Here is a 21036-nt window from a genome sequence, read left to right as displayed (position 1 = left end):
CAAGCCTTATCTGCAAAGCCATGGAGAGGATCATAATGGAACTCATAAATAAAGACATAGGGAACTTGCAGACTTTGGATCCAACTCAGTTTGGCTTTGTCAAAGGCAGATCCTGCCTCTTAAACTTGGTTGACTTTTTCGAGACAGTCACCAAGGCCATTGATGAGGAAAGGCAGTCCATACAGCCTACCTCGACCTGGCAAAGGCCTTCACACAATACCCCACTCAGGTATCATCGAAAAACTCATCAGCTTGAATGTAAACCCATACATCACAAGATGGGTTGCAAACTGGCTAAGTGACAGAACCCACAGGGTCAGAGTTGCTGGAGCCATGTCAGACTCAAAGCCTGTCACAAGTGGTGTCCCACAGGGCTCAGTCCTGGGTCCACTCTTGTTCGGCATCTACTTTTCTGAAGTACAAGCAAACACAGGAGGGTTATGGCTGACAAAGTTTGCAGATGACTGCAAACTGGGCGCCATAGTCGAAAACACATCTGACACAGATATCCTCCAGAAGGGCCTCACAGAAACGGATAACTGGTGCCAGAGCCATGGCCTGAAGTTAAACGCCAAAAAATGCATAGTCATACCCTTCGGGAAAAACAAGGTTACCCCTAGCTAATAATAAAAAGTACTTACAATCATTTCAATGAATTAGGCTAATTTATTTTAATAAATTAATATTTATATTTGATAATAAAATAGGTATAATTTCCAATTAGTGTTGTTAGTTAAAATGCATAGGCTTTTAAAATTTATAATGTTATTTGTTGGTTAGGGTACTTGAATGTTGATTTAGGTTTTTACACGTATAACAACTTGGTTCGTTTATAAACTAATAAACCAACAAAATATTAATTTAACATTTACAGACTGACATTGCCCCCCTTGTTAGTTGAATGTTAGTTGAACGTTAGTTGAATGTTTTAAAATGTTTTAAAATGTCTTAAATGTCTTAAATGTCTTAAAATGTTTTAAAATGTAAAACGTGAAATTTAAAATGTGATGTTTTAAAATTGTGAAGTTCTAAAAGTTCAAAAGCTTCAAAAGTTTAAGATTTTAATGATTTTAATGGAATTTCATTGTTCATAATGCTCAATGTTTATTTTTAATCTCATTTTTATTATTAAATAGATGTTTAGTGTTTGTTTGCAGCAGCAAGTATAGGATTTGTATTTAAATAGACCGGAAGGAAGTGATTTATACTTGTGTCAAGAAAGGGTTAAAAGTTTTATAATTAATTGACCAGTATTTAATTGCCTACGGATTTGCTATTTAAATGTATGATTAAGAATAGCAATTTGTCTTCTGAGGAAGTTGCGATATTTGGAGGCGACGAAAAGTGTATGAGTATCTTGCATGCTTAAAGACTGCTATTTTTGTGGATTGGAATAAAGTGGCTGTTATTGGAACATTTTCGCTTGTTCGGTGCTTCAATTTCTAAGGTTACCCCTAGCTACCATATAGGTGGCAATCCACTGAGCACAGAAAAAGTCATCAGAGATCTGGGGACCCAGGTTGACAGTAGCCTTTCGTTTGACACTCATGTTGCTAAAGTAGTTAGGAAAACCTTCTATATCACCCACCTGATCATGAAGGGATTCACATCTAGATCAAGGGAGGTCATCGTCCCCCTGTACTCATCACTTATTAGACCTATGATTGAGTACAATGCCCCGTTCGGAATTTATCTGACCAGACACCTGCTGCAGCTTGAAAGGCCCCAAAAGTTCCTCACCAAAAGGATAAAGGGTCTCAAAATATGTCTTATGCTGCCCGACTGAAAGAACTCCAGCTCTATTCAGTCTCATACCGCTTGCTCAGAGGTGACCTGTGCCTGACATATAAGGCCATGTCAAACCCAGATTTGATGAATATGCTTCACCTCAAAAATCTAGATCCCTCAGAACCACAAGGGCGGGAGACAAACCTTGACACGGTTATAAATAGAACGTGCTGGAGGGACAGATTCATCACCCAGAGACTACCTATGCTGTGGAACAAAATCCCGGTACATGTGAGGCAGAGCACCTCTCTGGCCTTGTTCAAGAGGAATCTTGACCAATGGATGGGAGATTGCAGATATACCCCAGGGATTACTTCAGTGTCACTGCTTGACAGAGGCACAGCAAAATGATAGGCATAGTTTTTATTCAAACTAAAGGGGTGGCGAAAGCCACATAACTATGGGCTAGGCTTATAAATGCCCTTGGGCAGATAGCCTAGTATGAACCTATGAACCTATAAAATAGCCAGGTTTGCCACAGACTCTCCTTTTCAGGTCATATCATTGTTCAGCTCTTAAACAATTTAATTGGCTTGAATTTCCCCAACTTCTCCTCTATAATGAAATGACTTTTGCCCAGAAAATCATTCACCAACCTGACAAAACCTCTGCCCTCCAAATTGTAAAACTTCCACACTCAAACAATAGATCACTCCTTTCAAGTAATAGATTACTATTACAAGTAACAAAAGCCAACAATGCAGCTGGTGATTCCCTCTTCTCGAACTTCATATGTAAAAAATGGAACACACTACCCCAAAATATAGTACCCCATTCTTCCTTAAAGTTTAAACAAATGCTAAAAACTCATCTGGCAAATACATGGTTATGCTCCTGCACCAGCCCTGGTTAATTCACTTTCAATTTCTGAAGCTATCTAACCCGCTTGCATCAACTAAACTACAAAACTACTAACCTTAGTATTCTGAGACTCTGATTTCTCAATTCCTGTTCATTCTGCAATACTATACACATCAACAACGCTAAGAATTTCCAGTGTACAATGTTTCTCAAACCTAGACTTAGTATGTAAAACTGCAATCAGGATTTTTATCATATCCCTTACAGATAAGTCTATGTATTGTGTTGATATCTAAAATCTACAGCATGGGGTCATCTCTGATCACAGATTATATAACTCAAACTGCATTTTTCTGTATATACTGTAACTTGTACCATTCATCAACTGGATTTACTATCACACTTTCTATATTACTGTACTGTACATTCTAAGTTGTTATTCATTCTATTTTTCAAACTGTAATTTGAATCATATTTGTATCTGGTATTTGTATCTTGTATGTGGTGCTTTTCTTCCCGGGCCTCCACTGAAAAAGGACCCGTGTCCAGTTGGACTTTCCCGATTGCTAATTGTAAAATAAATTAATATAATATTTGGTATGGTTATTGTTATTCTCCTTAAGGATCTGCATTCAAAATCCCAGTTTCTCCTTGTTTCTTGACCTTCCCCCATTTTGTCATCCCTTTCCACTTTGAATTACAGGTTTCTGCTTGTGCTATGTATAGGAGCCTTAAGTGTGTAGCTCTGAAATACCCCCTTCAAATCGGGTAAGCCCAGACCGCCTTGTTCTACTGGAAGAATCAGCTTATCCCACTTGACTTTTGCAGTCTTCCTCTCCCAGATAAAATCCTTCAGCTCTTTATTAATTACTATCCACAACTTCTCCTGTGGTTGATAAAAATATGTCTGACAGGTGTATAAAACTAAAAGGACTAAAAACATTTTAACTGCTTGTATCTTGCTATCCATAAGACAGAACTTCCAATTTCTCAGTTTTTGTATTGTCTTTTGTTTAGTCCCTTCACACATATCCTTAGCTGACACACCAGAATTCTTTTTAATCTATACTCCTAAGTACTTATCATATCCCTATAAATATGGACATTGCTGAACCAATGTTTGTGTGGGTGCATAATTTACAGCTACCGCCTTTGTTTTAGCTTTATTAATGTTGTACCCTGGAAAGACATGAAACTATCATAAAATGTTACACAACATTGAAATGTCCTTTTTCGGTTTTGTCGGGTATAAAATAATATCTCAAACAGAGTCAGCATTTCTTGGCTACCATATCAATTATATCCTTGAATTTCCTGATTCCCTTATTTTCTTTGCCAATGGCTCTAAATATAATGCAAAAAAACAAAAGGAAAAGAGGACATCCCTCTCTGGTTCCTCTGCTCAAACAGAAATTTTCACAGAGGAATCCACCCACTTCAATTTTTACCTCCAGTCCCTCACATATCCCCCCAATCAACCATATAATTTTATTAGGGAATACAAATGTCTGCATTGTCCTGCTCATAACTTCCCAGCTTACTCTGCAAAATGTTTTTTTCTGCATGAAGTCTTACCAACAGCAGTGGTATTTTCTTACATTCTGCTTCCCTCTGTATCATCAGTGTTCTGTTAATCATGTCAAATGTTTGCCTCCCTTCCACAAAACCACACTGATCCTATCAATTTTGGCATCACCTTTGCCGTTCTTTTAGCCATTATAATCATGGTTTAGGATTGAAATGGACCTGTATAAAAGCTGGATCTGATGGGTCTTTATCCTCTTTAGGTATTACAGGCACCACCACTTTCTTCCAAGGGACCTTGAGAAAGGTGCTGATCAAGGAGAGATCCAGAATAGGTCTACAAGTGCCCTCCTTTAGAGGAACCAGGAACATCATGGAATAAAAACCCTTTCCCACGTGGGAAGGGGGAACAGGTTGAATAGTTCCTTCATTCAACAGGGATCTGAGGATCTCTGGGAAATGAGGAAGTTGCTCTAGAGAAGGTTAAGGAATCCATGAAAAAGGAGGGAGAGACTTCCATACCGTGAAGTAACCTTGATGGATGACAGAACCCAAAAGTCTGAAGCGATGACAAGCCAATTTGGAAGACAAAGGGAAAGCTGAAGGGACAAGGGAAGCTGGTCTAAGGGGGGAGGGGGGCTATCAAACAGAAGCAGGCTTATAAAAGATAAAGGAGGCTACTGTGCCACAGAAGTCTGAGAAGCATTAGCAGAGAAGGTTCACCTATCACCCTAACTGCCCTTGGAGGCCTGGATACGTTCCCAGCAGAAAAAAGTAGATCTAGAAGGATAATTCCTTTGGAACTTGGGGATAGAATACATAAATATGTTTAAGGTCCTGCAAGACTTTGCCTTTCTCTTGAACAGACCTAAACAAGTCAGCAGCAGTAGTCCCAAAAACATGTTTATTATCCAAAGGAACATCCAACAGCTTAACCTTATTGTCCTCAGGCAATGACTGGAGACAATGCCAAGAATAACGGCTCATGGCAGATCCAAAAGCTGGAGCCCTGGAAGAGGCATCAGCAGCATCACAGCTACACTTGATGGAGTGGTGACCCACTTAAGAGGTAAAACCTAAAATAGATAAGGCAGAAGATTTTGCCTTCAGAATCAGGGAGGTGAGAAATAACCTGACAAGCCTGAGCATTCCTGGTCATGTGGGTCTGGTAATTAATAGCTCTAAAGGCCAAAGTAAAAGCAGTGTAAACCTTCTTAATAATCCTCTCCATCGCCCTACTATCCTTACCAGAAAGCAAAAGTTTGGAAGAGGGCAATAGCTTGGAGTGTGCGTCAGAAACGAGACTGACACTACAGCAGGTAACAAATAAAAACTGACAATCCTCAGGGACCACATAAACTTATCAGGTTTCTTATGTGCAGGAGGCTGAGAATCAGGAGACTTGGGAGTAGCAATTAAAGTGTCTAACAAGGCAGATAAAACAGGAGGAACTGTAGATGGTTTAGTAGCACCCACCTGACGCAACTGATAATATTTCCTCTAATGTCAGACACTTAAATCCCACTTAAAGTATTTCATCATCCTAGCAACTGTGCCCCCAAAGGACAATTCATCAAAGGAAGACTCGGGGCTAATAGACTCCTCCTGATCAGAACCATAAGCCAAAAGCAAAGGCATCTCAGAAGAATAGGACAAGGACCTCTCATCAGACTCTGAATCCTCATCCAAGGAATCCAGTTCCCTAAGCCGTTTAGAAGAGGTGGAGGCCCAAGAAGGAGCAGGCACTGAAACTCCTTGAGGAGGCTTCAGGGTCATCAAGGCAAAAAACAAGCCCTGAGTAAACTCTTGCCATTCCCTTTGAGGATCCTTAGGATGGACTGAAACATGCTTCATCTTTTGTCTTTTCTTGGAAGGGACATCAGCCCTAACAAATACTGAAGGTTACAACCATTGGCAAGATTCAATAAGAGTACCCATAACCTCCTACCTGACCAATTATCTGTGGAATCCCTCTAGGACAATCTGAGATAATCAACCGCAGTTCCCCCAACATCCGGAGCAGACACCTGCAAATTCTCAGAGGACGTGCGAAAAGATAGATTCATGCCAACCTCTGGGTCAGTGCAGAGGAATCCAATGTAGATGCACAATGGCCTCCAGAGGTATTACCCACTTCTAGAGGGATGCCCGGTGGAGGCTAGACAGTTAAAAAAATCTGACAGAGTTCTTGGCCTTCTTACCTAACGGGAGTAGCTTGGGGTTAATGGATTTCACCATATTTCCCCTGGGCTAACTGTTTAAGCTGTTGGTTTTCTAGATAAATGGCCAGAGAAGACAAACAGATTGTGAGTGTCTTAAGTAAAAATGCCTTAGAGATACTACAAGGAGGTATGATCGTGGTGATCCTTATGGAGAATCTGTCTGTAACACTGGCATTTTCTCTTCTTGGATGAAGAAGAAAAAAAAAAAACAACCCCAACAGGGCACTTACCTGATGGCTAGGTATTCAGCACAGCAACAAGGCATTCAGAACAATGAGCAATAATGGCATTCGGACTGATGGCAAAGAAATTATGGGGAACTGTCCGTATGCCATTTTTGTGCCTTACATTCTGTGTGGGCACAGCATATGTGACGTACGGTGCACAGAAGATCATAAGACTTGGTTATACTGGCCGAACGTCAGGCTGCTCTGGATGGGAGATCCCTACATTAAAGAATACTGCAACAGTGATATAGAAGGACATTGTTCAAAACAGTGAATATAAAACTCACTAATAAATATTGCTGTTTTAAACAAGAAATGTTGCTGCAGCAAAAGAAATATACAGAAGGCAAATCAAAGAATACATGCATTTATGCATGGTTCTTAAATATGCAGGGGGTCCATGATGTGACAACAGCCCGGGGCCCAAGGTACACAATCTGCCACTGTCCAGATGCATTTTCAGTGAATGTGAGTTTAAGGTAAGAATAGTTTACTGTTGTTCATGCTAGGGGTCAGTTTTTAGTATAAGATGGTTTGTTTAGCAAATGGCCATCACTGTTTATGCTATAAAATTTGAAATAAGTTAAATCCAAATATTTCTAATCAGTAAAAGCAAATAAGAAAATAGTATGCACACTGACAGGTTTGAGCAGCGTTTACAATAACTGGGCAAAGACAGCCAAGTAATGGGACACTGGAATGGCTGCCGGGGGGGGGTCCTGGTCCATTACCTTGTCTTTGGCACCATCTGACCATGACCTGGCTCTGCTGGCACTACAGGTAGCCAGTGAGTGACTGTCAGGGTTAGAATTTTTTACTATCAGAAACATTTCTGAGGCTAGATTAGAAGATCTAAATGCAAAGGTTGCAGAGACAGAAAGGAGATGGAATGAAACATGCAAACTGCAAGCAACAAATATTCTACAGATGACTACATAGCCCCATGGCATATTGGGATGAAATCCTGACTGTACCCCAGATGACCCAAGTTTGACTAGCAGCATAGGTGCTGCAGGGAAGGATATGACTTAGTGGCTGATGCCAGCTCACCTATCCTGTGGGATTGGAGGTGCCTTGGCTTGTTACAATGGAAACACATGCAAGCATGCAATATATTACCTGCAGCAATGAGCCAAGCACGTCTATGCTACAACGGTGCACCTTTTACCTAGTGGGTTGACATGTAGTAAAATGCATATACCATCTTTAAACAACAATTGAAGAGGTCATAAAATGCCTTGGAGAGGGGTTGCGGAGTGGGACCTTATTCCTAACAAACAAATGAGTGTTTCTGCTCCTGGTTCATTTGCCTCTCTCTACAGTGGGAACAGATGTGCTACAGTGCTAAACTGCTAGCACAGGCATCAAAACAACACACAACAAAAGAAAGATACAAGATAGTTGACTGTTAAGAGGTTACCAGTTAAAGCTGCCCCCTCCCCCAATGGGAGGCAAGAAAAGGGAACAGAACAGACCTTATGCATTACTTTATGGAGAGTACAAGTTTAAGACCAGCTAATGCATTTCCTCAAGGAACCATAAGTATTTAAAACAATGAGTAGTTTAAGACAGAGACAGAGGGCAAAAGGGGCACTGCTGGAAACGCACATACAGGAGATGCAGCAATGATCTAAGGTGTTAGTATCATACATAGACTTAAAAAAACAGACTTTGTGGTCTTTCTAACAGGAGTACTGCATATTTATAGGGACACATAATAAATGACAATTTTTTTTTTACTTTAAGTCATATTTCATGGCACTATCTACTAACTGCACTTAAAAACACTAGTCAGGACAGGTAGACAGTCTGCCTTGCTGAATGCATTTACCATTCCTTTCAACTCTAGAAACATACTATCTCTTTTGCCAGGTTTCCAATTACTCATCTGTCTTCCTAGAAGGACCTAGATACTGAAGTACAGAGTTCTAAAGGCTGTACCGCCAGCAACAGATTAATTCTTGTCTTTTATATCACATTAAGTAAATATCTGCACACTGTGTGGAACAGCGCATACTTCATTGCTTATGTCCCCATACAAAAATAAGCTACTTCCCTACATGGAAGCCACATTAAGGTATGTTCTACCTTACCTTCAAGTGAGGATTTTCTCTCTTTTACTCTAACTTAATACAAACAACCCTGCCCTATTCTCTAATCCATACTTCTCATGGTGCTTACTAAGTGGGTAAATAAGTAAGCAGCAAATGTTTATAGGTTTATAGGTAAGTACTAGGTTAGATGCCCTTACAGGCCATTTGAAGCCTAGCCAGTTTCCCTTTTTTGTGCTTGAAATAATTTATCCCATTTGGTAGACTGGCTTACCCATCCCATGGTTTATAATTATATATTACCCGTAATGAGAGTAACTTGGATCAGACCATAAATAATATGAGGGGATCTATGCATGGGATAAAGCATTTAGGAGCTGGCTCTTTCTATTAGCAGTACAGGGGATAGTCTTGGGATAAACTTTCTATTTCCCATCCATAGATCTAAGTTGTGCTGAAATGTAGACAGGGATGAACTTTGTTTTATGTGGATGGGGAAGTCTGTTCCATAGCAATGATATCTTCTGTGAAAACATACCGGTCTCCCCAACCATTCTGTTGATGTTGCAGATCTCTAGACAGAGTATTTCTAATGCTGATGTGCAAGTAATGGGGTGGAGGATGCCATGTATGCCAGACGTAGGTCTCCTCTTCTAAGTTTGTATATGACTACAAGCTAGGAGCAGTCATTAAATCTCTAGATAATGTAGCTATCCTGCAGGAAAGTTTTTTACAAGTAAATAACTGGTGCCAAAATCATGGGCTGAAACTAAATGCCAAAAATGCAGTATTGTATCACTTGGCTGTCAAAACCGATTTGCCTCCATTGGGTCAACAGCTTCACTCATACACCCCTAATGGAGTAGGTATGTTTCCCTTGGGAAAAGGCAAGTGACAGCACTTAATGAGGGTTTAGCTGTGACGAGGGTGAGTTGGCTGAAGGATTAGCTTGATCAGAGGATGGAATGCTATGTTGATTCCCCCACAGCAATCAGATCCCAGGGGGAGTTGTTGGCTGTATTTGAACACAAACTTAAGAAGTTTCTTAATATGCAAGAGGAAAATAACTATTTTTTGGAATCCATCAAAGCTAAGCAGGTGCCTAAAGCTTTGAGGTACTGGAAATTGGAAATACCCTACAGGTCTTAAGGAAAACATGGACTTGCATAGGGAATTGCTTGCACTTTTCTGATAGGTAAGGTTGTGAGCTGATGGATTTAATGATCAAGCATAACCGGATAATGATGGATGAACTAGAGGTGGAATTAAAACAGCTTGACTAGGTAATTACCACTGATTTGATTTCTAAGAACTACGAGAATAAGTAGAACAAAATTTTCTTAGACATTAATAACTTATGTAAAGATTTGTAGGCACATAAGCACAAAAAATTAGAGAGGGATAGAAATGACTATGCCAGATAAAAGCTTATCCCAAACCGCCTTTTATTGCCGACAGAAGTTTCAACAGTGTGAAATATGGGGGAGGGTCTAATGAATTGTTGTCTGATTGCAACATGGTTACTCCGCTTTTAGAGGAACCCACCCTGGTGAGATCAGAGAGATCAAGGAACAAGGACCAGGGGCAGGAGGAACAATGGGTGGAGGGACGTATCCCTCCTTCAATCAACCCAGGTGGCCATTTTCAAACCACTGTGTAAACAGCAAGGTAAGACCGTAGTACTGGAAGGAAGCTTGCAAATTATCAAAAATCATAAAGGGGATTTTAAGCTTTTTTTAATTATAGAGAATATTTAATGGATGAGGAAGTGGCAAACTTGTTATCGAAAGGTGTTCCTGACCACAGAACTAATATTGTAGAGACATTGGTGGACTTTAAACTGCAGTTAAGAAAACTGAATTTGCAATTGTTTTTTAACGATGGATGCATTTTGAATAACTGAATAAGTAGTTTATCAGAAGTAGCCTATTCAACCCCCCTCTGCATCCAGTTTTTATTTTATATGAAAAATTGTGTGAGGTAAATATAAGAAAAATGTGTTTGAAACCCCATGATTTTGGATGTCTAAATCTAATGGCAGGTGAAAGAGCATTATTACAGAATTTAAGTGTAGACAGGATTTTGAGGATAATGAAACCAGACAAGAGGGGAGTGGTGGTTATTATGAATTGGGAAGACTATATTTACAGAATGAATTCATTGTTTAGTAATGATACTTATGAAGATGTTTCTAGGAATAAGCTCAACATAGTTATTTACAGTACCAACTTTTTAATAGATGAGCTTTTTGTGCAAGGGCAAATTACTAAGGAAACCCATACCTATTTGGCAGTAAAGTTTCCCATTATACAGAGTATTTTTGGTATACACTCAAGTTGCATAAATGTTTGCAAGATCCCCGCTCAGACCTATAGTTAATGCTGGGAGGTCTAGGACTCACCCTTTGGCTAAATAGATTGACCTAAGACTCAAACATGTATTTCTACCATTTGAATATCTACTTAAGGATTCATGGGATTTTTTATGCAAACTAGGATGTGCAAGATATGATGGGCGGCCACGGTGGTGCAGTGGTTAGCATTGTCGCCTCACAGCAAGAGGTTCTCCGGTTCGATCCTCGGCTGGGGTGCCTTCTGTGTGGAGTCTGCATGTCCTCCCTGTGGTCGCGTGGGTTTCCTCCGGGTGCTCCGGTTTCCTCCCACATCCCAAAGACATGCTGCAGGTGGATTGGACACTCTAAATTGGCCCTAGGTGTGCGTGTGAGTGTGCCTTCTGTGGAAGGTTGGGCGCCGGGCTGGCAACTCGACACTGTAAAACTCCACTGCCATTCAATGTGCGGACAGGTGATCCGCTGTGGCGACCCCTAACCGGGATAAAGCCGAAAGAAGAAGAAGAAGAAGGATGTGCAAGATATGATAAGAAAATGATATTCTGTACAATTGATTTTAAGGACTTGTACAGTGTGATACCATGTGAAGAGGGCCTTGACTGGTTTAATGAATTTTTGATAGTACAAATTTTACCCAGAATGAGTTTAACACCTTTAATATTTTGATGGAACTGGTATTGAAAAATAATTATCTATAGGTTCATAGGCAGGTACTAGGCTATTAGCACTAGGGCCTATGCCTAGCCAAAAAGGTACCCTGGCTTTCGCCACTCAAGAAAATAATTTTCCTGTGCCCCTGTCGAGCAGAGCCACAAAAGTGATCCCTGGGCTGAATTTCCTATTTCCCATCCAATCATCAAGATTTTTCTTGAAGAGTGCTAATGAGGAGCTCTGTTTGACATAGATAGGGGTAGTCTGTTCCAGCGTATGGGAAGTCTCTGGGACAGGAATCTATCCCTCCAGCATGTTCTGTTTATTGTATTGAAAAGGTTTAGGTCCCTAGAGCATGTAGCTCGGGGGGATTGGGATTTCTTTAAGTGGAGCATGCCCAACAACTCTGGGTTTGACATAGCTTTGTATGTTAGGCAGAGATCGCCTCCGAGTAGGTGATATGCGACGGAGTAAAGCTGGATTTTTTTGAGACTGGGTGGGGCATCTGTTTGAGGCCAGTAATCCTCTTTGTGAGGTATTTCTGTGGCCGAAATGTAGACTACATATATGCATTAACTTTTTGCAGAGCAATAAATGCTTCTGCACAGACAGCTGTTTTTGTCTAGAGTGACCTTCCAATAATAACAGTGAGATTTTTTTACATACAGTAAGTCGCATGTAAGCAAATGTTAACATTCAATCAGAAAATGTACATACCACTGGTTGCTTAGTAATATCAACCAGGTCCTTGATGTTGTAGTACTGGTGCTTCTCAAATGCTGAAAAAAGCATGTCCAACACATCCTGCTTATCAGAACGAGCCCGTTTCCCATCTTCTTTCTTCCTCTTTTCATATTCAATCTGATAATTAACAAATGACATATGTGAACATGTACTCAAAGGTGCCTTACACACTGTACAAGTTTAAACCAATTTAGAAGATCAGATTTAAATACAACACTTCGATACACTCACCTTGCCTTGCAAAAGAATGTTTGCAAGACACAGCATCAGCTTTCAGCTACAGCTTTATCTTCAGTGTAAATCATCATCACCTAACTAAACCCTTTCCCTTTTCCTCCCTCTTACACGGATAATTTTGAAACAATGCATAACAATATTTAATTGCATTCAGAAATGTATGACAGAGGGTGTCATACCATGAAAAAATGTGTACTATTAACATTTTTCATAAAAAAAACGTGAACCTACAATTAAACTGTTAAACTACTGAATCAATTTCAAAACTAAGTGCAGTCAAAACCTCTTTTAATAAATCAGAATTACATACACAAGCAGCAACCAAATGTGTTCAATAATTTCTCAGCTGCTTACTGAGCTGTTACTCAGTTTTTATCAGTCAGACAGTTCACTTCTCTGCTGGTGTGTATCAGAGCTGAAGCGGAGTATAGTACATACAAAATACTGCATTGTTTCTTTATGCCATTACACCTTTTCCACACAGCAGGGTATCAGAATGTAATCATCCTGGTATGCTTTTGTCCACTTTTGTGCAGCTGAATTGGTAAAGATTATGTTTTGGCAGCACACCAGTTCATATACAGCTCTTATTTTATATGGCCTAGTCACTTGTATATTACATGGTGTCAGAAGCAAAGCACTGAACTCAGAAAATGGTCAAAATGATTGGTTATGAGGCATGGTGAGAATACAATATACAGAAAATCTCTTTTCACTAAGGCAATTTGCCTGAAAACTAGAAATTGTGAATCTGGACATTCAATTTATTTCTGACTGCAAGAATAGCAGCTGAAAAACTTGAGAAAGTAAAGTGTGCCAGGTTTCCATATGCAGTGGTAGAAAAAGTGATTAAAATGCACAACAAGATGTTTGAGTTTCAAAAAGGACAAAAAGCTAGTCTAACCGTGATAAGAAATAAATTTTAGGAATACTGAAAACAGAAAAAAATCTACATTATATTATTCATCTTGAACAAATGTAAGTGTGGTGTTTAAGACAAACACATACTGCAGTGGTGGTGGTGCGCTAGCATTGTCGCCTCACAGTAAGATGTTGTCCTGTTCGATTCTCAGCTAGAGCTTCTTCTGTGTGGAGACATGCGTGAATGGGCGTACAGTCGTTGAAGGTTGTGCGTCAGGGTCGGCAACTCGGCAAGTAAAAATCTACTGGCAATCATTAGCGAATCGGAGTTCCACTGTGGCGACCCCTAACCGGGAAAAGCCAAAAGACACAACAACTGAAGTAGAGTATAACATGCTCAAACTTTCACAACTCAACACTGAACGATTGTTGAAACCTTTCACTTGCAAACTTTTTACATATTCAGGCCAACAGGTGTCCCTATTTGCTCAGTAACTACTTGTAAACACAAGAATAAGAAAAAACAAGATTAATTTCTGGATAGATGGAACAGTAGCTCTTTTAAAACTGTCATTTGACCTGCCAGAAACTTGGCATTATGACTAGAATTCATGATCTGCATGTAAAGAATGGCAACTGAATACATAACTATGAATATTTATTTGCTAATCTGGGATGTTTTTTCTCTGGTGTGCATAGCATTGTAAGAGATCCTACCATATTACAGTCTCATACATGCTGCAAGGAAAGCTCCAATAGTGTTGTGGTGCTGACTGAAAAGGAACTGCAACAGAATGAACACCGTGGATGTGATTTAAAAAAAACAAAGAACTTACTTGACTGGGTGAATACTATGATTACAATGATTAATCCTGACAAGATCTGTATAAGCACAGAATTCAGATTCAGAATCTACATCTGGCAGTTAGCGTACAGGACTAAAGCTGTGAACTGTTAATAAGCTGCTTTTTGTGCCAAGGGTACAGGCTTTGATTCCTTCCACATTCATTTTTACCTATTGTGTGACTCTAAACAAGTCACTTAACTAGACAGTACTCCTACATCACCCCTGAAAAGGAACAGTTTGTCTAGTGGGCTCATCTGGTCAACAAAGAGAAAGAAAAAAGTACAAAGAGAACATTATGTACCTCTTACTACAGAAGAGCTTGTCAAGGGTATACCAAATGTGCGAAATGCTAAACAGTGATGCTGTCAAAGAAAGCTCCAAACCTTGTACACTTTTATGTGCAACGATGACCACCACCAGTACTGTTAGCCAACAGGGTGTTGGTGGAAAATGAGCAACTGTTGGCCGAAGAAGGAGGAAAGGAAGAGAGGGAAGGCATGCTCAAAGGCAGGAAGAGAGGAGGAAGGTTAAGAGTGTGGTAGTGAGGGTAGGAACTTTGAATGTTGGCAGTATGTCTGGTGTAGGGAGAGAGATAGCTGATATGATGGAGAGAAGGAAGGTTAATATACTGTGCATGTAACAGATCAGATGGAAGGGGAGTAAGTCCAGGTGCATCGTAGGTGGGTTTAAATTGCTCTATCATGGTGTGGATGCGAGGAGAAATGAGGTAGGGGTTATCCTGAAGGAACAGTAAGCCAAGAGTGTTTTAGAGGTGAAAAGTGTCAGGCAGAGTGATGTTTATGTAGCTGGAAACTTATGGTGTGATGCTGAATATTGTTAGTGCATATGCTCTGCAAGTTGGGTGTGTGATGGATAAGAAAAAAAAATTTGGAGCGAGTTGGATGAAGTGTTGGTGAGTGTACCCAAGGGTGAGAGTGGTGACTGGAGCAGATTTCAATGGGCATGTTGGTACATGGAACAGAGGGGAATGAGGAAGTGATGGGTACGTATGGTGTTAAGGAGAGGAATGCATAAGGTCAGATGGTAGTAGATTTTGCAAAAAGGATGGACATGGCTGTGGCGAATATGTATTTTAAGAAGAGGGAGGAGCATAGGGTGACATACAAGAGTGGAGGAAGATGCACACAGGTGGATTATATCCTAATTCAGGAGGGTCAGTCTGAAGGAGATTGGAGACTGTAAAGTGGTGACAGGGGAAAGCATAGTTAGGCAACATAGGATGGTGGTCTGTAGGATGACGCTGGTGGAGAAGAGTGAGGGCAGTACCAAGGATAAATGGTGGAAGTTGAAAAAGGATGACTGTGAGGTGGAGTTCAGGGAAGAGTTAAGACAGGCGTTGGGTGGCAGTGAAGAGTTACTGAACAGCTGGGTAACCACAGCAGAGCTGATAAGGGAGACTAATAGAAAGCTGCTTGGTGTGACATCTGGATGGAGGGAGGAGGACAAGGAAACCTGGTGGTGGAACGAGGAAGTACAGGACAGTAAACCGAGAAAGAGGTTGACTAAGAAGTGGGATTGTCAGAGAGATGAAGAAAGTAGACAGGAGTATAAAGAGATGAGGCATATGGTGAAGAGAAAGGTAGCAAAGGCAAAAGATAAAGGCGCATGTAAGTTGTATGAAAGGTTGGACACTGAGGAGGGAGAAAAGGACCTGTACCGACTGGCTAGACAGAGGGACCGAGCTGGGAAAGATGTGCAGCAGGTAAGGGTGATAAAGGATAACGAAGGAAACACACTCACAAGTGAGGAGAATGTTTTGAGCAGATGGAAAGAGTAAAAAATATGTCCATACTTCTTATGACAGTACAGATTTTTTTGATGTAACTGTACATAGAGTCATGACTAGGTGATTGAACACTAATGTTTATAAGAAACCATGTAAAAAGAATAATCTGTTACATAAGACCAGTATGCCCTAGACATGCACCCAGGAACGTCTTGTAAGGTCAGATTATTAGAATTATGAGACTGCATGACAAGGATGAGATGTTGGATGGTGCTCTAGAGTCTTTGATACAAGATTTCGTTGAGAGAGGTTACTCTCCCTCTGAGATTAACAATACAATTGAAGATGTACATCACAACAGACAGAGCATGGCAAAACCCTAGTTTTTGGCTGATGGAAGTACAGCTCAGTGTAGAAGAACTATTTGTTCAAATAGTACACCTAGGATTTCACTTACCTTCTCTAGTGATATTAATTTATTTAACATTTGTTTACCGGGAAAGTCCGACTTGGAACAAAGCCAATTTTCAGTGAAGGCCAGTAGAGAAATGCACCAAACGCATGTTTTTGTAATGTGGGAGGAAACCAGAGTAGATGGAGAAAACCACATGAGTGTAGTGAAGGACATGCAGACTTCGCACAGAATGCACTCCAGCAGAGAATCGAAGCGGAGAACCTCTTGCTGTGAGGTGACAATGCTACCCACTGCACCACTGCACTGTCCAACGTGATCTGTGATGTGATTAAAAGAAATTGGCTTATCCTTATGACAGATGCTAAACTTAAGGATAAGCGAGGTACAGCACCTAAATTTGTTTTTAGGAATAATAAGACCCTGAAGCAGCACTTGTGCTTTAAGGAACACTCGTTTGAGAACAGAACATCAGAACGGCTGGGTACTTTTCCCTGCTGTATGTGCAAAGCATGGAGCTACATATGGAGCACACACTACTGAACATCCGAGGTCAAGGCAATGTATTTCTTTTAAGTTCTATGCAGACTAAGTCTAGAAACTTGGTTTATTTAGCACAGTGCAGGAGGTGTACAGGATTTTAAATAGGAAAAACTAACCGTACACTTAGAGAATTTTGGAACAGCATAATGATATCAAGAATAGAAAGTCCACCAGTGCTTTAGCGAAACATGTAATAGAAAAGGGTGTTGAACATTCTTTTAAGATTTTAGTTTTGAATTTATTTCTGGAAAACATTAGAGAAGGTGACTTGACGTGACGCGAGTTATGGTGGACAACAGATTTTGCAGCTAATTGTGATCCTGGCTTGAATGAGTGTATTCCTTTATTTCATCAATTCTACAGGTTTTAAATTATCTGATTGGTTGCTGTATTTAAATACCTTTCCTCTGCTTGCTTATTATCTATGGTCTGAAGAAGTGGAAGAGACCGTAAAAGCACTTACCTGGTTTTATGTGTGTTGGACTAAACAGTTGTTTCAGCCTATTCTGGACATTAAATTTTTTACTTTTTTTGGAACTGTTTGTGTCCTTGGTCCATTGATCAACTTTCTTGGTTTGCAGATGGAAAGGGTACTTTGAGGGGTTGATGAATGAAGAGAATGAGAGAGAGAGAGAGAGAGAGAGACAGAAGGTTGGATGATGTGGGGATAGTGAATCAAGAAGTGTAATGGATTAGCAAGGAGGACGTATGGATAAAGTACAGTTTTGTACCTACCATAAATGTAGATGTTCGAAGATCCACATTGCTGCAGTCCTTACACTTGGGTAGTCCGCTGTCCTCGGTCGGCCCGAATATCAAAGTATAAGGCTGACGTCGGTCAAGGCGCATTTGACTGACATCAGGACGTCAGGGTACAAATGCGCATGACCGACGTCATATCCTCAGTCTTTTCTTGCCCCAGATGTCAGAAGACCCTAAAAAGAAAGGTCAAAACCAAAAGACAGCAAACAACCAACCAACCAGCCTAGCACTAAAAATATGTACAATATATACAATATACACCATATTGACAACCCAACCCACACAACCGCCTCTAACTACAGAGGGGAAGGAGGGAGGGTAAATTGGACTGCAGCAATGTGGATCTTCGAACATCTACATTTATGGTAGGTACAAAACTGTACTATGTTCTTCATCTCACATTGCTGCAGTCCTTACACTTGGGTAGAATCCCAAAGCAGAGGTAAGGGAGGATGGCCAAACTATAAGGAAGCAGGAGCTGCCAAAATGCCCTGCAAAACAGCAGTGGCAAAACCAGCCCTAGATTTAGAATAAAGTGGTAGGTGATAATGCCTAGAGAAAGTATGCACTGAACTCCAAGTAGCTGCCTCCAAAATATCCTTAGTTGCCACCCCCTCAAAAGCTGTCAGTGGCAGTAGCCCTAGTGGAATGAGGCCTAATCCCAGCTGGAATCTCCTTGCCATGATGGGAATAACAGAAAGCAATGCAAAACCCAATCCACTTAGAAATAGTTTGTTTTGACACAGGCTTGCCCTGAGAACTCAAAGCAAAAGAAACAAATAACTGCTGAGACTGCCTGAACCCTTTAGTTCTGTCCAAATAATGTCGCAACTGCCTGTGTACATCTAAAGTGTGCAAAATCTTTTCCCCTTTATTTTGGGGATTTGCATAAAAAGTAGGCAAATGAATAGTTTGGTTTAAAGCCACACTAGAAACCACTTTAGGCATAAAGGAAGGATTAGTACGTAAAGATACCCTATCCTTATGGAAAATTAAGAAAGGCTCAACCGCCATAAGGGCCTGCAACTCAGAAACCCTTCTCGCAGAGGTAATGGCCAACAAAAAAGCAGTCTTCCATGATAAATATTTCAACTCGGTAGTAGCTGCAGGCTCAAAAGGTTGTAGAGTGAGTTTCTCCAACACAAAATTGAGATCCCAAGCAGGAGTAGGAGCTCTACGTGGGGTCTTATATTCTTTGCCCCTCTAAGAAATTGCTTGAACAAAGGATGAGAAAACAATGGTGGGTCACAATCATAGTGAGCGAAATTGCTGCAGCATGAACCTTAATAGAAGAGAAGGACAAACCTTTGTCCAGTAATTCAGTAAGATATTGAAGAGCCGCACTTAAATTAGGCTCAGAAACATCAAAATCCTTTGCTGCACTCCAAAATAAAAATCTCTTCCATTTATCTGCATACACTTTCCTTGTACTAGGCCTTCTAGCTTCCAAAATAACATTCAAAACTTGCTGTGGAAGTTGAGACCCACTATGGTTCAAAACAGAATATTCCAGGCTGTTAGGTGAAGAGAGTGAAGCTTGACATTGAGCAAATGACTGTCCTCCTGAGACAACAGGTGTGGAATCGAAGGCAAAGGCCATGGAGGCTCCGTACCAGGCTTCTCAGTAATGGGTACCAATGCTGTCGAGGCCAATCTGGAGCTATCAAAATCATCCTTGGCTTGTCCTGTCTGGCCTTTAGTAGTACCTTTGGGAGGAGAGGCAGTGGTGGAAAGGCATACACATGAAGATTGCTCCAATTGAAAGAAAGAGCATCCACTTTCCAAGCTGTGGGATGAAACTTTTCGTGCAAAACTTTGGCAGCTGGTGGTTTAGTGGAGAAGCGAACAGATCTATGTCTGGAGTTCCCCATGACACTGTCAATTTCTGAAATACATGAGGATCCAATTTCCACTCGTGGGGATCCATGATTCGTCTGCTCAACACATCTGCTAAGGAGTTCTGTGCTCCTGGCAGAAACCTTGCCTGAAGATTTAGCTGTAAACTGAGAGCAGTCTCCCACAAAATCATTGCTTGCCTGCATAGAGGATAAGAATGTGTTCCCCCTTGCTTGTTAATGTACCACATGACAGTTGTGTTGTCTGTTAGAATCAACACCTGCCCTGGAAGAAGTAAATCCTTGAAAGCTATTAATGCAAACTGGACTGCTAACATCTCCTTCAAGTTGATATGTAGATGTTGTAGTCTGGCAGGCCACTTGTCTTGTATCCACTTTCCATTCAGATGAGCTCCGCAAGCTTTGTCTGAGGCATCTGTCGTTAGAATCTGACTCGCCTCTGGCCGGGTCACAGAGAGTCCCTTGTTTAGGTGACATTCCTGAGCCCACCACAACAATTCCTTCTGTATGCAAGGTATTATTTGAATGACAGTGTCCAGATCCTGGCAGTGCTGTGTCCATACATTTTTGAGATACCATTGTAACTTCCTCATATGCAGTTTGGCATTGGGAAGCACCAGAATACAAGATGCCATGAACCCCAAGGCTTGAAGGACTGTCCTTGCAGTCAGCCTGGACTGATGAGACAATTGATGAAAGTAAAGGGAAAGATTCTTTTGTTTGTCCGGGGTCAAAAAGGCCATCTGGGATGCTGTATTCAGTCTTACACCCAGAAAGCACATGTCCTGAGAGGGTACTAGACTGGACTTTATTTCATTCACAGAATACCCCAGGCATCTTAGCACTGCTATCACATATTCCAAATGATGAAGAAGCTCGTCCCTTCCTTGAGCCAGAATCAGGCAATCGTCCAAATAAGGATAGATCTGTATTCCTTTTAGCCTGAGGAAAGCTATCACTGGAGCCAGAACTTTCGTGAACACTCTTGGCGCAGTAGATAAGCCAAAGGGCAATGCAGAGAACTGATAATGAGAAGTCCCAGCCCGAAAACGCAGATACTTCCTGCAACTCAGTCTGATAGGAACATGAAGGTAAGCCTCCTTGAGATCCAAAGTTACCATCCAATGGTCTTTGCCCAGCAAAGGTAAAAGCTGTTGTAACGTCAACATTTTGAACTTGGGAATGTCCAGATAAGTGTTGAGGGTAGATAAATCCAAAATTGGTCTCCACGTGTTCCCTTTCTTTGGCACTAGGAACAGGCGAGAATAAAATCCTAGGCCCACTTCTGGCATAGGGACCGGCTGTATGGCCCCTATTTGAAGTAACAGAGAAATTTGTTTGTGAGCCTCTATTCTTTGCTGAGGAGGAACGTCTGGCATGCCTTTGAAAGGAGGCAAGGTATGGAAATAAAAC

General features: G+C 40.9%; 1 protein-coding gene across 1 annotated transcript in view; it reads right to left on the bottom strand.

The window, feature by feature from the left end:
• Positions 1 to 21036, bottom strand: part of GTF2F2 (general transcription factor IIF subunit 2) — a 2274453-nt gene that overhangs the window by 57232 nt on the left and 2196185 nt on the right. Inside the window, exon 9 of the mRNA XM_044071713.1 lies at positions 12332 to 12475. Coding sequence (XP_043927648.1) covers positions 12332 to 12475 — 144 coding nt within the window. The remainder of the gene's footprint in view (positions 1 to 12331; positions 12476 to 21036) is intronic.

This window comes from Protopterus annectens, chromosome 5.part0 (genome assembly GCF_019279795.1).
Source record: "Protopterus annectens isolate FY-2018-M chromosome 5.part0, PAN1.0, whole genome shotgun sequence".
Taxonomy (NCBI): domain Eukaryota; kingdom Metazoa; phylum Chordata; order Ceratodontiformes; family Protopteridae; genus Protopterus; species Protopterus annectens.
Note: the sequence above shows the minus strand (reverse complement) of the source record. Positions and strands in the feature narration are given on the sequence as shown.